Source organism: Armigeres subalbatus, chromosome 2 (genome assembly GCF_024139115.2).
Source record: "Armigeres subalbatus isolate Guangzhou_Male chromosome 2, GZ_Asu_2, whole genome shotgun sequence".
Taxonomy (NCBI): Eukaryota; Metazoa; Arthropoda; class Insecta; order Diptera; family Culicidae; genus Armigeres; species Armigeres subalbatus.
In genome coordinates, this window is record NC_085140.1 from 290,589,575 (window position 1) to 290,604,133 (window position 14,559).

At 37.0% G+C, this 14,559-nt stretch overlaps 1 protein-coding gene across 1 annotated transcript in view; it reads left to right on the forward strand.

Moving 5' to 3' along the window:
• Positions 1 to 483: 483 nt before the first annotated feature.
• The window catches only part of LOC134212394 (endoplasmic reticulum junction formation protein lunapark-B), a 39,248-nt gene continuing 25,172 nt past the window's right edge, over positions 484 to 14,559 (forward strand). Inside the window, exons 1-6 of the mRNA XM_062690184.1 lie at positions 484 to 640; positions 1,059 to 1,185; positions 1,893 to 2,122; positions 2,200 to 2,405; positions 2,779 to 3,180; positions 3,250 to 3,468. Of these exons, the coding sequence (XP_062546168.1) occupies positions 1,159 to 1,185; positions 1,893 to 2,122; positions 2,200 to 2,405; positions 2,779 to 3,180; positions 3,250 to 3,468 (1,084 nt within the window). The 5' untranslated portion in view covers positions 484 to 640; positions 1,059 to 1,158. The remainder of the gene's footprint in view (positions 641 to 1,058; positions 1,186 to 1,892; positions 2,123 to 2,199; positions 2,406 to 2,778; positions 3,181 to 3,249; positions 3,469 to 14,559) is intronic.

Sequence of the window (14,559 nt, forward strand, 5' to 3'; positions counted from 1 at the left end):
CAGTAGATGGGTTTATTTGTTCGAAAAGTCATACAATTCAAAAACAATATTTTCTATTGTTTCCCTTGAATTGTATTGTTTTTATACAGTTTGCACCATAGAGCTTATGGTTGTTTTTTATCCGGGTTCACACGGTATCCGTGCCCGTGATGTTTTCGACTGAACGAAAATGTTATTTTTTTCATCCAAATATGGGTAAGTTCATTTACCCATATATGGGTAAAGCTGCTTCAACAATTTTATAAGTAAACTTTACTGATTGTATAGGTATATTTCACCCATATTATATGTAAAGCATGCTTTTACCCAAATATGGGTGAATCAAGCTTGGAATCAAGTACCCATAAATAGGTAAAGTGAACTAAGCGTGTATATGGTCTCCATCAGTGTCACATGAAAAGGCTTATTCTGGAACGGGCATTTAGAGCAACCCTGCTGAAACGGTTCAAAGTTGAAGTTTATTTGACAGCTACAAAAACAAAAAATTGCTTCGCCCATCAGCACCTCTCTCCCCTCTTTGATGAACAACTCGCGTTATCACCATCAAACGGTGGCTGACGCTGAATTTTGTGTTGGCAAAAAATAGAAGCGAAATCCAGCATCTTGCGAAAATAAATCAATCACGCCCTGCAACGCAAAGGTGAGTGTTCAACTTCTCTTGATTAATCAAGGGCAAGAATTAATGAGAAAAATAATGATTCATAAAATGTTGATAACTGCCGACTTGACTATCTCTGAGTGACGCGAAGGTGAAAAAAATATGAATCGTATCAGGCACAGGAGAAGCACCACAGAAAAAAGGACTTGCTTGGGCGGTGTGTGATCAGTGACGTTTTCTTCCGTGACGGTGTTGAAAATCGGAATCAAAGTGCAAAAGTTAGTGGACTGTGTTATGCATTGAATCGGAACTTCGAAGCAGCAGAAACGAAAGGAAATAAACTTATTAACTAGCCAGAGCAGATACTTGAGATAGCTCTATTTTTGGATTTACAACTCCGCCTAATGCCGACGTCTGCTCATGGATAGTGGTTATTATTAGATTGATTTTTTTGTTGCAGAATTGTGTGTCCAATGGTCGGATGCTTCCGTTGGCATTTCTGCAACTTTGGAATTGAGTGACGCAGTTCTGAATTTGAATCGGACTTCCCTATCGGTACCATGGGGGCCATAATTTCACGATTTCGGGTAAGTATTTACATGGTGTATATTGCTGTATGATGTGTTATCGTGAACTTGATAGGGGGAATGCGGGGTCGAATAGACGCATTGTGGTATGGCAACCTGAATATTCTATTTGCTTTTTGTACGAAACCACAGAAAAAAATATTAAAAAGATCAATAAAGTTTGACACTACTAAAAGTTGGAAATCTGTAGCAGTCATTGTAAGGGTCAAATACTTGTTTTACCTAGGAAATATTCAAAATATTCACAATTTTACAAACTTTTGTTTGTTTTTCTGTAATTTTAAAGTCGGTGAGGTTGATAGGTTGATAGGATTTCAAAAGCCGTTATATATTAACACCGTTTAATGCATATCTTTGTCTGGAAGAATTACTGTTTAGATAACTAGCTTTCTCTTTCTACGTACCGGCCAAGTATATATTGTCTTTATACATATATTTACTTGTATATCCATAGTTTGATTAAAACAAATTTTGCGTTTGTATTTCATTTTTAAGCAATGAGGTGGAATGCGTTACAAAGTGAAGCATTCATGAATTATTTATTAACCCTCGTCCGCCCGTATGGCGCATTACTTGAGAATAAATTTAATTGATCATGCATGGGTCACCTTCACTTTTTGCCTTAAATTCCCTTGTTTCGTGCTTGTGGCGATTTTTTTACATTCCATTGAATCGTAAACTTCACGCTTCCATTCCTTTTACAACAGAAAGAGAAAACAACCTACGAGATATTGCAAAACCTGGAAGAAAAGATAAAGGACATCGAGGAGTACACAATCAGCACTCAACAGCGTCAAAAGCGGTTCGTGGCCAACTTCCTGGTTATTTCTATCGGTTTGTACGTAATTTCGTTTGCGGTGTTTTACTTTGTATTCTTCCCGCCAACATGGAACGAGCGGATCATCCACTCGCTGCCTCTGCTGATTTGTCCGATGATGTAAGTTTATGACAGTCAAATTGAATGCTCATTAATGTAATCATCGCTAAATTGGATTTTGTGGTTTCTTTTCTCAGCATCACATTAATAAAGAAAAGTCTTGCGTGGTACTTCGAGCGCAAAGTGGTCAACAACACAAACGAACTGAAAGATCTTCGGGCGGAGAAAAAGAAAATTCTGGAAAAGGTCATGGATAAAGAGACATACAAGGTGGCGGTAGACATTTTGAACAAATTTGGAGAAAAGTCTCACAAGATGCAAACCCAGTTGGTGTTACCCAGTGGTAAGTTTACGAATTTCATTTGGTGTTGAGAAAAACTCAAAATCTCAAAGCTTATACTGCCTGTGATCAAATATCAGTCCTATCTTTGCTGGATTTCCTATTCATATGGGAGAAACACACTGAATCTCAGGCACAAAAAAAATCGAGTGTTTTCTTGGATAAAAAATGTTAAAATTTAATTCAATTAGACACCTCTAACTCTTGTTCGATTGAGATCAAATTAGCGTACAGTGGTTCTAAAATTTATATACGTAATACTTCCATGATTGACTTCCAATATCAAAGCTTGGCGACCCATGAGAGGAACTTTTAAATAATCCATTTCAACCAACTTGAATATGTAATTGTAATATTTACTCATTCCCGTGTCAAGGTTTATCGCCGATGAAAGGTGCCCAACCGATAATGACAACACCGAAAGGCCCTGCAGTCTCAATGCGAACCTCTCTCGGGCCACAGCCCGCCTCAGCACCGCAACACCAAGGAACTCCGATGCGGCAGCAAATGCAGTCAAATACCCCGATAGGATTCAATGTAAATACAAGGCAACCGTATCCAGGCATGCCGAGTCCTTTCCAACAATCGCAATCTGCTGGTCTCATTCAACGTCCCGTGGGAATGGTACCGCAGCAGGGTATGCCATACCGGCGCACACCGTACCCGGTCATCAACCACAGTCAGAAGGGAGTGATCGAGAAGATGGTTGACTATCTGGTGGGCGATGGACCCAGCAGTCGCTTCGCTATGATATGTCGGGAATGCCTCATGCACAATGGTATGCTTCGCGCAATTCCCAGCGATAATAAATTATCAATGATAAATAATATAAACAACTCTTTTCTAGGTATGGCTTTGCAGGAGGAATACGAATATGCGGCATTCCGATGTGCCTTCTGTGGTGCATTTAATCCAGCGAAGAAACAACGACCTCTGGCGCCAAAGCTACCGTTCGAACTAGCCCAGTTGGAAAAACTTAAAGAACAGCATGGTTCCTCGTCATCGCTGGCAGACTCTGAGACATCTTCATCGGAAGAAAGTCCAAGCGGAGAAGCGGGAGCGGAAGGTAGGTTTTTTTTTATGATCCATATTGCACATCCGGGGCTACCCCAAATGGCATAATTCCATTTGGCATAATGCCGTTTGGCATAAGTCCGTTTGGCATAATACCATTTGGCATAACGAGTTGAATAGCCAGGGGCCATTTGGCATAAAGACCATTTGGCAAAACGACCGTTTGGCATAATAAAGAAAAATAGTCATAACGATTTTAGGGCCATTTGGCATAATGACCATTTGGCATAAATATTAAAAGAATTATAAAAACTCTAGGAAGAAGCTCAATTTATATCTATATTATTGCCTTTTTCTGGGCATATGCGTATTTTAAGGAGTGATTTACTTTTACTCCTAACGGGTGGCAACCAAAAAATGGGATTAAAAAAATGGCTCGGGATGAAAATACAAAGAAGTACAGTTTAATCTGATATATGTTATACAAAGAGTTGTCCTTAGTCTTCATACTTAGACTAATTAATATTGGCATATTTTCCGTGGTTCGCCGTGCTGCTTCTGATCCTGCTTATGAGTTGCTTCGTGGCTTACTTTGCCTTATTCCGGGTAAATGCGTACTTTTAAAGAAGGAGTCATCTACTCTTTTGCTTCATCCCAGGCAAATGCGTATTTCGAAAGAAGGAGTCATCTACTCTTTTGCCTTATTTCGGGTAAATGTGTACTTTTAAAGAAGGAGTCATCTTCTTTTTTGCTTCATCCCGGGCAAATGCATACTTTTAAAGAAGGAGACATCTACTCTTTTGCATTATTCCGGGCAAATGCGTACTTTTAAAGAAGGAGTCATCTACTGTTTTGCTTCATCCCGGGCAAACGCGTATTTTTAAGAAATGAATCATTCACTCTTTTGCCTCATTCCGGGTAAATACAAAGGAGTTATCTACTCTGTTGCTTCATCCCGGGAAAATGCATACTCGCAATCGTAAACAATGCCTTTTCTTGCCAATTTCTCAACAACTAGGACCGCTCCCAGGTAACAACCAGTTGGAACTGGTGGCGCTCCGCGCCTTCTATCAAACAGAAGTGGAAAATATCGCCAGAAGTCTTTAATCTTCCTGAAATCAGCAGAAGAAGTCAATGTTAAAGTTTGCGACTTTCGCCCTTATGAAACAGCAATGTCGATATATTTCTACGATTAACCTTTTTTGTGCCAAATGGTAGTTTTGCTAAACGGCCCGTTGTATTTAATTCATTTTTCGAGGATTATGCCAAATGGTCATTATGCCAAACGGTCGTTATGCCAAATGGCCTCGAGGTACCCAACAAATTATGCCAAATGGTCGTTAAGCCAAATGGTCTTTATGCCAAATGGCCTTTAGACATTTAAATCGTTATGCCAAACGGCATTATGCCAAATGGCATTATGCCATATGGGCTTCCCCCTGCACATCCTACCTGAATACCTGGTTGGCTATAAGGGTTTCTGACGTTTAATTGTAATTGTAATTGTAATTTATTAGTAATAACGTAAACCTGGTAGTTATAAACTATTTTTCAGGTCAAGAAAGATACAGTTATTAATTTTAACAGGTCAAGGAAGATACAGTTATAAATTTAATCATCTTTCTCTTTCAAGCGCGTAGGAAGGATAGGTATTGTTTTCATCTGGAAACGTTTCCCGATGAAAACAAATCCCATCCTTCCTATGTGCTTGAAAGAGAAAGATGATCAAACGTCAGCAAGCTCTTATAGAGCAGGCCTGGTAGCGGGTCACTTTTTAGTGACTTGGTCACTTTTTTCAGGCAAGTCACTAAAAAGTCTCTTTTTTCGACCTCAAGTCACTGAAGTCACTTTTTCTCGCAAAAAGTCACTATTTTCAACTATTTTGAAACTATTGATTTAGATTTTTTTTAATAAAGCTGTATGTATCCGTCGGATGATGCTTTGATCATGGCGGAAATGAAATTACGGATCTTGGAAAAATGATCGCTCAGAAACTGCGCCAGCCATTTAACTCGCTGCTTTTATTGGCATTTCACCAGTAGCTAACTAAAGGTGTTTCATGTCACAATTTATAAATTGGTATACAGTCACGCAAGCAGGAGACCTGCCGATTCCAATTTTGTTTTAAAGCTTAAACTTTATACAGTAGGGAAGGTGGGAAGACTTGATCCCTTGGGAGACATAATTCTCCGCTATTTTACCAAGAGCTATATTGCCGTGAATTGCATATCTTTCCCATCTTTGCTGGGTTTCCTATTCATATGAGACAAATATAGTAGGTATTGTATAATACTATATGTACAGTACAGTATAATAGTATTGTAGCATATTTTTATTATAGATCCTCTAGACAAATCTCGAGCAACATATGACTAGGGCCGAAAAACCAACAGAGCAGAAGCGAGAAAAATGAGGTTGAAATTTTCTAAGACTAATTTAATTCATTTATTGAAGTAGAAACACATTTCATTGCCAAAACCATATCAATACTATACGTAAATGGTTATATTATAACAGCAGATCAAGATTAATTGAAAAACCATTCGAAATCTACAAAATTTCAGCAAAAACGAAAATCGCGCCGTTTACTCGCATCACCGGCAACACGTCTGGTTTTTAAGCCGTTTGCTCAAAGCTACTAACACCATCGGATTTGTTTAGATTTGTTAGCCAGATCAGTTCTGTTATGCGATATATCGAAAACCTAGTAAGAATATAGATTTTAAAATAACTTGAAGCTAGTTTTTCTAAATAAACAATATATAGTGAACGGCCTTAAAACCAAAGCAAATATTCCGCATGGTAGTTAAGGGCGCCAACAAAGGACTTAAAAACCACTATGGTGCAAATGGTTCATGAGACGTTCACTCAAAATAGCAATTAATGTGTTTCTTAAGAGATATCAAGTACGGAGTTTTAACTAGCATGAAGAATAATTTACAAAGCAATCGTTCATGCAAGAAAACCAAAAATCATGGTTTTGGTTTATAAGCCGTAATCATATGTTACGCGAGAAATGATCCTTATGTGGCGAGCTATTTTTTTGATTGACAACCTTATTTACTCGATTATTTTTTTGTCCCTCTTAAAGATGTTTTGAGGTGGCCACGTAAAATTTGAACAACTTCTCGTAATAATGACAAAATGCCATCATTTTTTCACAGCACAAAGCCGTAAATATGCTAAATGATCTTCACTGATAAAAAATGCCAACATCCCACCACATTTTCCGGATAATTGAATTTTGATTGGTGTTGGCACACTATGAGGAGACTTGAGAAGTTTGGCAAAACAATTCAGGAAAATATAAATTGTTCTTAAGCGGCTATTTTTTTTGTAGATGTGACAGGTGTAATGAAGAGTTTGCTCAAAAAAATATTTATTTAGTAGATATCATAGAGAGAATCAAGGCTCCCCAATTTTGAAGATTGCATGCGCTATCGAATTCCATAGCAAAACGCACTGCAAGTTGGAAAATTTGCGTATTTTGGAGGAAAAATATTTTAAAAGTTCAGAGAGCATGATCCTGCAGGTCGTAAAAAAAAGTTTTTCATTCGACCCAAAAACGCTTGATTTCGTCTCATCGAACTTTCAATTGAAACTGAAAGTCATTATTTGGTCACTTTTCCTGCAACTGAAAGTCACTATTTGGCCCCTTTTTTGTCAGCTTTGGTCACTAAAGTCACTATTTTGACCTGCATGGGTCACTACCAGCCCTGATAGAGCAATGCCTGGTGCACAGAGAAACAGACGTCTCACTTAGAACAAAATGTAATCAAAATCATCGTCACGAAAACATTGTCACCCAATGCTATAATCCCGGTGTGTGGCCAAGCGGCAACCAGATGGCGGTAGTGTGCAAACGTCAAACACAAGCATAATCGATGAAAGCGCCATCGGTGGCCGATTGACCACCTAAAAAAAGTTAAATAAACCGTTAAAAAGGTGTACGATGGAACATATGTTGAGTGAGGCGTTTGTTTCTCTGTGCCTGGTGTATTGTAGAGCTCCTTATTCATCTATGTTGGGCGATGCACAGTGTTTTATTTCGTCATTTGCACGATCGAAATACAAAAACTCGAAAAGTGTTTATTTTTTTATATAATGTTTGTTCACAGAAGTTTCTAGATATTTAGGAACGCATCTTTCGATAAAAACAGTTCGATGATTAATCCCCCTAAAAGTGAGTTGAGAAAATTATTTTTCCACCAGAATAAGATAGGCACGTAGTGTCTTCCGCAAAGTTGTAGTAAATTGTAATACCAGCAACTTTGCTGAACATGCCGCGTCTCTATCTCTTATATATAACAAACTTAAGACGTTTTATGTAAATGCCCCTTAAAAATCATATTTTTCATTCTAACTCTTTCCTATGATTTTTTCCCATTTTCTGTTTCTTCTACAAAGTTGTTAAGCAAGCAAAATAACATGTTTTAGCTGAACATTGCAACTTTCCATCTAACATACAACACAAGTTATCATTCAATTATACATATTTTTAGAGGTTAATTACTCCCTTAATTGCAAAAGTCGCAAATTTCTTCAAGATATGCTGAAAGTCGCCCATTTCATCTTCCTACACGTAAAAAAATAACCTTATATGTTGTGGCAAAAAAACCATTCGAAAATGCTTATACTCTTCATTATGCCACCTAATGAATCCCATATCAAAAAGCTAATAACATTCATAAGTTAATAAAAAGTATAAGTTTCCGAATGTATGTGACTAATGCGATGTATAAGGTTTTTCTTATACATGTCATTAAGCGCCTGTTTTGGCAAAAAAGTATTAGAAATATTAATAATAAATAACATTAAATTTTTTTTACGTGTACTGACATTGAAAACTTGTGCCTTCTTGATTGTTGTGTTAAAAACTTGTAAGACCATGAAAATTCGTAATATTTGACTAACACTGGTTTTATAAGAGATAGGAAATAACAATGTTCAACAAAAATATGTATTTTTGCTACAAAAACATGATATTTTTGACAACTTTGTAGAAGAGGCGAAAATGTGAAAATTCATTGGAATTAGTTCTATCTAAAATAATGTTTTTAAGGGGTTTCGTAACTATGTATGTGACGTTTGTTTGTCATATAAATTTTATAAAAGTCATACAAAGTTATATGAAGCTATATAAAAGTATGTCCTTTAAATTGAAAAAAAAAGCACAAAAAAATAAAAAGTTCATAAAAAATATATTTCAAAGAATTCAAATTACTGGAAGTATTCGTGTACACACGTGTGTACACACGTGTGAAATACAATAAACATACACAGCACACATGTCGAAGCATTTCGATTTGATTGAAACAGCTGAAACATCTGCTGTAGTTGAATTTTAGGACAAGCGAGGAACTGACGCATTGATCACTGAGTTCGTTGAATCCCATTGTATCAAAAGCCCGAGGTTGGTCGAGAAGTCGAAGGAAGTTGCATACAGAAGAAAAGAAGATACTAAAACTATTTTAGTTAGAGTGTGAAAGCGAAGACAAACAGAACAATGAATACAAATCCAGTTAAATTTGGAAACAACTAGCAAATTAATGTTACAACAAATGCTATTTAAAACAAATGCGGTGATGAAGCCAAGTTTCTATATTTTTGGTATAACGAACTTAACATGTTTTATGTTGAAATCCTTTTGAATTCATTCCCTTAACTTAAACTAATTTCAATGATTATTCACATTTTCCGTCTCTTCTACAAAGTTGTCTAATAAGCAAAAATACATGTTTTTGCTGAACATTGTAACTTTCTATCTCTTATAAAACCAAAGTTATTCAAATATTATGAGTTTTCATGGGCTTACAAGTTTTTAACACAGCGATCAAGAAGATTCTTGTCGACAAAAGTTTTCAATGTCAGTAGGAAGATGAAATGGGCGACTTTCAGCATATCGTGAAGAAATATGCGACTTTTTAATTATAAGTAATTATAAGTGGAAATACCTCTAAAAATATGTATGATGACTTTTGTTGTATGTTAGATGGAAAGTTACAATGTTCAGCAAAAACATGTTATTTTGCTTAACAACTTTGTAGAAGAGTTAGAAGTTAGAATGTTAGAGCTAGAATGAAAAATATGGTTTTAAAGGGGCTTTTACATAAAACGTCTCAAGTTTGTTATATAAGAGATATAGACTCGGTATAGATGTTCAGCAAAGTTGCTCGTATTACAATTTGCTACAACTTTGCGGAAGACACTACATGTCTAACTCATTTTAGTGGAAAAATTATTTTCTCAACTCACTTTTAGGGGGATTATCATCAAACTGTTTTTATCGAAAGATGCGCTCCTAAATATCTTGAAACTTCTGTGAACAAACTCTATATCAAAAATCAACACTTTTCGAGTTTTTGTATTTCGATCGTAAAAATGACGAAATAAAACACTGTGCGATGTTCCTCTAGTTCCCCTGAACGTTTCAAGACAAAATTTTCAAAACGATCTATCTGCTTTTGTAAACAAAGATTCAAACGACGATTTGACGAATCTGATAGCACTCCCACGCAAACTAACACCATCAAATGGTAAATGAAGGTTTCCGCTACCTGTTGATAGTGCTAGTTTGCGTGGGAGAGCTATCAGATTCGTCAAATCGTCTTTTGAATCTTTGTTTACAAAAGCAGATAAGTCGTTTTGAAAATTTTGTCTTGGTTTAAGGCATCAATTCCGATTCCACCGCGTGCAGCTAGCGTATTCACGGCCTTTCACGAAATCGCCGGCCTTTATCCGGTTTTCAGTTGAATGTTGTTTTCGTTGAAAGGTTGCTGTCACGAAGTTGCTGATCCTGAAGCCAATTTCCTAAGAGTCGTCAATAGAACTATGAACATTGATCGACGACGAAACCAATTTTAGTGGAAAAATCAGGCTACTGTCATGCTGTCATGCACGGCCCTCCTTAGCCGTGCGGTAAGACGCGCGGCTACAAAGCAAGACCATGCTGAGGGTGTCTGGGTTCGATTCCCGGTGCCGGTCTAGGTAATTTTCGGATTGGAAATTGTCTCGACTTCCCTGGGCATAAAAGTATCATCGTGCTAGCCTCACGATATACGAATGCAAAAATGGTAACCTGGCTTAGAAACCTCGCAGTTAATAACTGTGGAAGTGCTTAATGAACACTAAGCTGCGAGGCGGCTCTGTCCCAGTGTGGGGATGTAATGCCAATAAGAAGAAGAAGAAGAAGAAGAAGAAGTCATGCTATTGTTTAGCCCATCGCCAAATCGTCCCGGGCACAATTTTTTTTTCATACTACTTTTCAATTATGACAGCGGTTATTGATGATGATGACACCGCGATTGTCACAGGCTCGGGAAAAATTCACATATGACGTTAATATGGGCAAAAACTAAAATGATCCGCAACCTTCTTGCGACTTCTTGTTGTCTTTCAATTTTTATATACGGAATTCTTATTTTTTAGACTACACGGTTAGAAAGAAGTACCTAATATTAGGTACTTTTCACTTAAATCGGGGGTTTAGAGTGGGAACGCAAAATAAAGTAATTTTTACTTGAAATTAAGTAAAATTCTCTTAATATTAGATAAAATATTCTTAATTTTAAATAGCAACTAACCAAAAGTTAGGTAAATTTCATTCAACTTTTGTAAACATGAGATTACTTAACGTTGAGTTCCCACATTTAATGCCCATGTTGAGTGGTTTTGCTCTTCATTTTATGACAACAAAGGGAAGAGAGAGAGAGAAATGCAAGAGAAAAAAGTACCTAAAATTAGGTACTTTTTTTCTAACCGTGTATACAGCTAAAAAAAATGTTAAGGTAACATAGAAAGGAGCAAGACTTTTTTGTTCTTGGTTTTTGTATTTGGTTTTTGATTCTTGCCAAGATTACTTTCTATTTTTTTATGTTTTACTCTTTATTCCAGGGCTGTTACAGCAGTCTCGAATTTTGCGTTTTTTGCGAATTTCGCGGATCTGGCGCGAAAATCAGGGGGGTAATATGCGGTGCATCGCGTCTCCTCTGCATGAAGTATGAAGTAAATGTAAATAAACAATCCCACATTTTTTTCGTTAGTCAGCAGTAGTGTACGTTAACCAATATCCTACAAGATTCCAGTTCGAAAAATGTTACACTTGCCAAGCGGGGTGGCCCAGGGTGGCCCGCCTTTCCCAAGCGGCGAGGCCCGAATAATACATCTTAGGTAGGCTTGATTTGTTCGTGGATGACAGGCTTACTCCCCCCCTGGCGAAAATCGCGATTCCTTGAAATGTTGTCGCGAAAATCGCGGATTTGTATTTACACTCTCTTGATAATTTGTTGATATGCTCACGATATTTGTAGACCATCTGGTGGCCTGACAATATGATCATATTGTAATTCTGGATTTCTGGGACGTCAAATTGTGTTTAGAAGTTAGTCTTTGTTTCAGTGGCATAGCCAGAAAATTGGTCGGGGTGGGAGGGGTGTTTTCTGAACTTTTTTTTTTCTTCGAAAAAAATTTCTTCTGAAAGTGTTGTCTCTGGGGGGTGTTTTATGTCCAAAACCATCCCCGTGGCTGCGCCACTGCTTTGTTTTCAATATTTTTGACAGTGGTTCTCATGAATGTTGTTGCTAAAATCGTGTACACCCAGGTTTTTTTTACGCGGTTGGAGTTCATGAATTTTTCGGTTAATCTGAAATTTCACAGCTTTTTAAATACCACCTGAATTTTCTTTGATTTTTCGTGAATTTTTTCGTGTGGTTAACTCATTGTTTTATTGACACTGAAGGTCTTAAACGACTAGAACCAAACCGTGTAAAAAAAACCTGGGTGTATTACACAGCTCAACAAGATTTTGTCCCTAACATCAAATAATGTGTTCCTAGTAGATTTTGGCTCGCTAAATCCGAATTGACTTCCGAATGTCGTAAAATCAACGATTTTGAGCATTTTGGAACAGCCATCGTTAACTCTATTAAATGAATTACTAGTCAATCAAGGTCCAAAATGGATCACAAACATCTAATATTTTGAAATGTGGTGCATTTTGAGCAAGCTAAACATAATAAATATGATTTATTTGCAATTTTAGTAAGTGAAAGTTATTTAAAAATATGTTTTATGCAATCCATCTTCGAAGACGTGTATAATACAAGCGTGGTTATTTGCTGTGAACGGTTTTGAGAGGAAAGTAACAAGAATTCAATATAATAGTTTGTCCAAGCAAAAAAAATAATATGTTTGCATTGAAGTAAATTCTATTGAATGTAAATATGATATTGTATTTTCTCTGGCGCGATAAATTTTCAATAGTTGCTCAAGGGATATGGTATATTTACTGTCAATTGAAGCTCCTTTATTATGTTCATTCGAATGAAGCAAGTACGAGAACTGTACGCAATTCTATATATTTTGATTATTTCTGCTATTTATAATCATCCCAATATTCCTACACTCAGAAATAAATGTATACTAAATAGGTTAAAAGTCATGCTAACTGGCTATTCGCCTGGTTGACCCCGTATTAGTTTAAACATGGACAAAACGGAGATAGTATAACTTCAACTTATTAACGCATAGTATAACTTCCCAGTATATGGGAATAGTATAAAGCCGTTTTAATGATTTTAGTTTTGTTTTCGTTCTGTCAGAAACAGTAAACAGTAAAATATTTCTAATTTCTTTCATAAAATTTAGGTCGATATAGGTTTTACTAATTATATTTTATTGATTTATTCAATAGCAGAAAGTAACTGAGTCAGCACTAATTCGGCACGTAAAATCTGCGAGATCCTGGTCTTCCAGGCTCGAATTCTGTCAAATCCGAGGCGAAATCGCGAAACCAGTGGCATGTCTGGTTTTCCGGCGGAACGATGATGACCGTCCAATGCTGAGCCCGTATCGCAACGATGGTATTTACGCCAACATCAGCGAACAATCCTACATGCATGAAAATAACATCGTGAAGCGGGTCCTCGAACTGTTCCTTTCCTCACTTCACTCGGTCAGAATTTCGTCCTCCGTCGCCACTCTTCTTGCAATTGCAGTCCCCACTAACGACACCGTTCCAACACATCGGTGAATGGCTCCAGATACCAAGTGTCTCACAGACACCGATGCTCTTGTCGAACACCAGGTCCGTCTCACCGCGATCCATCTCCATCAAGTACAGCGTGTTACCGTCGACATTTTTCCCGAGTCCCGATCTGGTACGGTTACAGTGTGGTCTGTTTGAGATAACATTTTCGTTTTTCCTCTATTTTTGATCTCGATCCGATTAGCATTGGTTCCGCTTTCGTCCGTTCAACATGTTCCGCCACTTGATGGCTTCTGGTTCCGTTTTTTTAATTTGGAATTTCTACGCTTTGGTCACGATGGATCTATTCGTGGTTCCTGCAGTCACATCAAAAAGATCATTTCAACGCAGAAATTTCGATCACTTCCTGCCATTTTTTTATAGCGGATCGTGCGAACAGATTTTTGCTTTATAGTACCTATAAAAGAAAATGTTTCCATGTTTAATGTTTTTTATATAAATATGACTATAGTTTTCTATAGATTACTTACGTTTAAAATAATTCGCCATAAGTGCGTCACAAATTTTTACATCGAAAGAACGTTTTTAATGGTGGTAAGCACCAACGAGGATAATACTCGATTTAATACGGATTTTAGAAAATCCGGTATTAAAGTTAATACATCGAACGGTAAGCTTCAACCTCGTATTAAGTACGCATCCACTTTTCCCTTTGCATGGTAGTGAGAATGTATGTGTATGAGAATGATGAAATCATAAATAACGATCGATGGTCCTTTCTGTTTGTTTTGTTTTCTACTTCGTCTTGAAGTTCAGACTTGAGTTCAGAAGGGAAATCAACTTTTTCAGTCATAATCGATTTCAACTTAATTAAGCATGAAAATTGGTGGATATGCATATTTATTTTGGAGACCATTATAATGATGGCAAGGTTTGAATGCCAAGATAAACGGATTTGATCACGGGAGTGCTTTGTGAAAGGGTATTTTTGTTCGAGCAGAAAACATTCACCAAGTTCAGAAAATGTGAGAAAATTCAAGTAATACCTGAAATTGCCAACTACTTAGGTATATTTCTGGAAAAACGAACATGGTCCAATTCTATCCATTTGACCGACTTGTGGATATCTGTGAAAACGGTGAAAACAGTTCTCAGGTA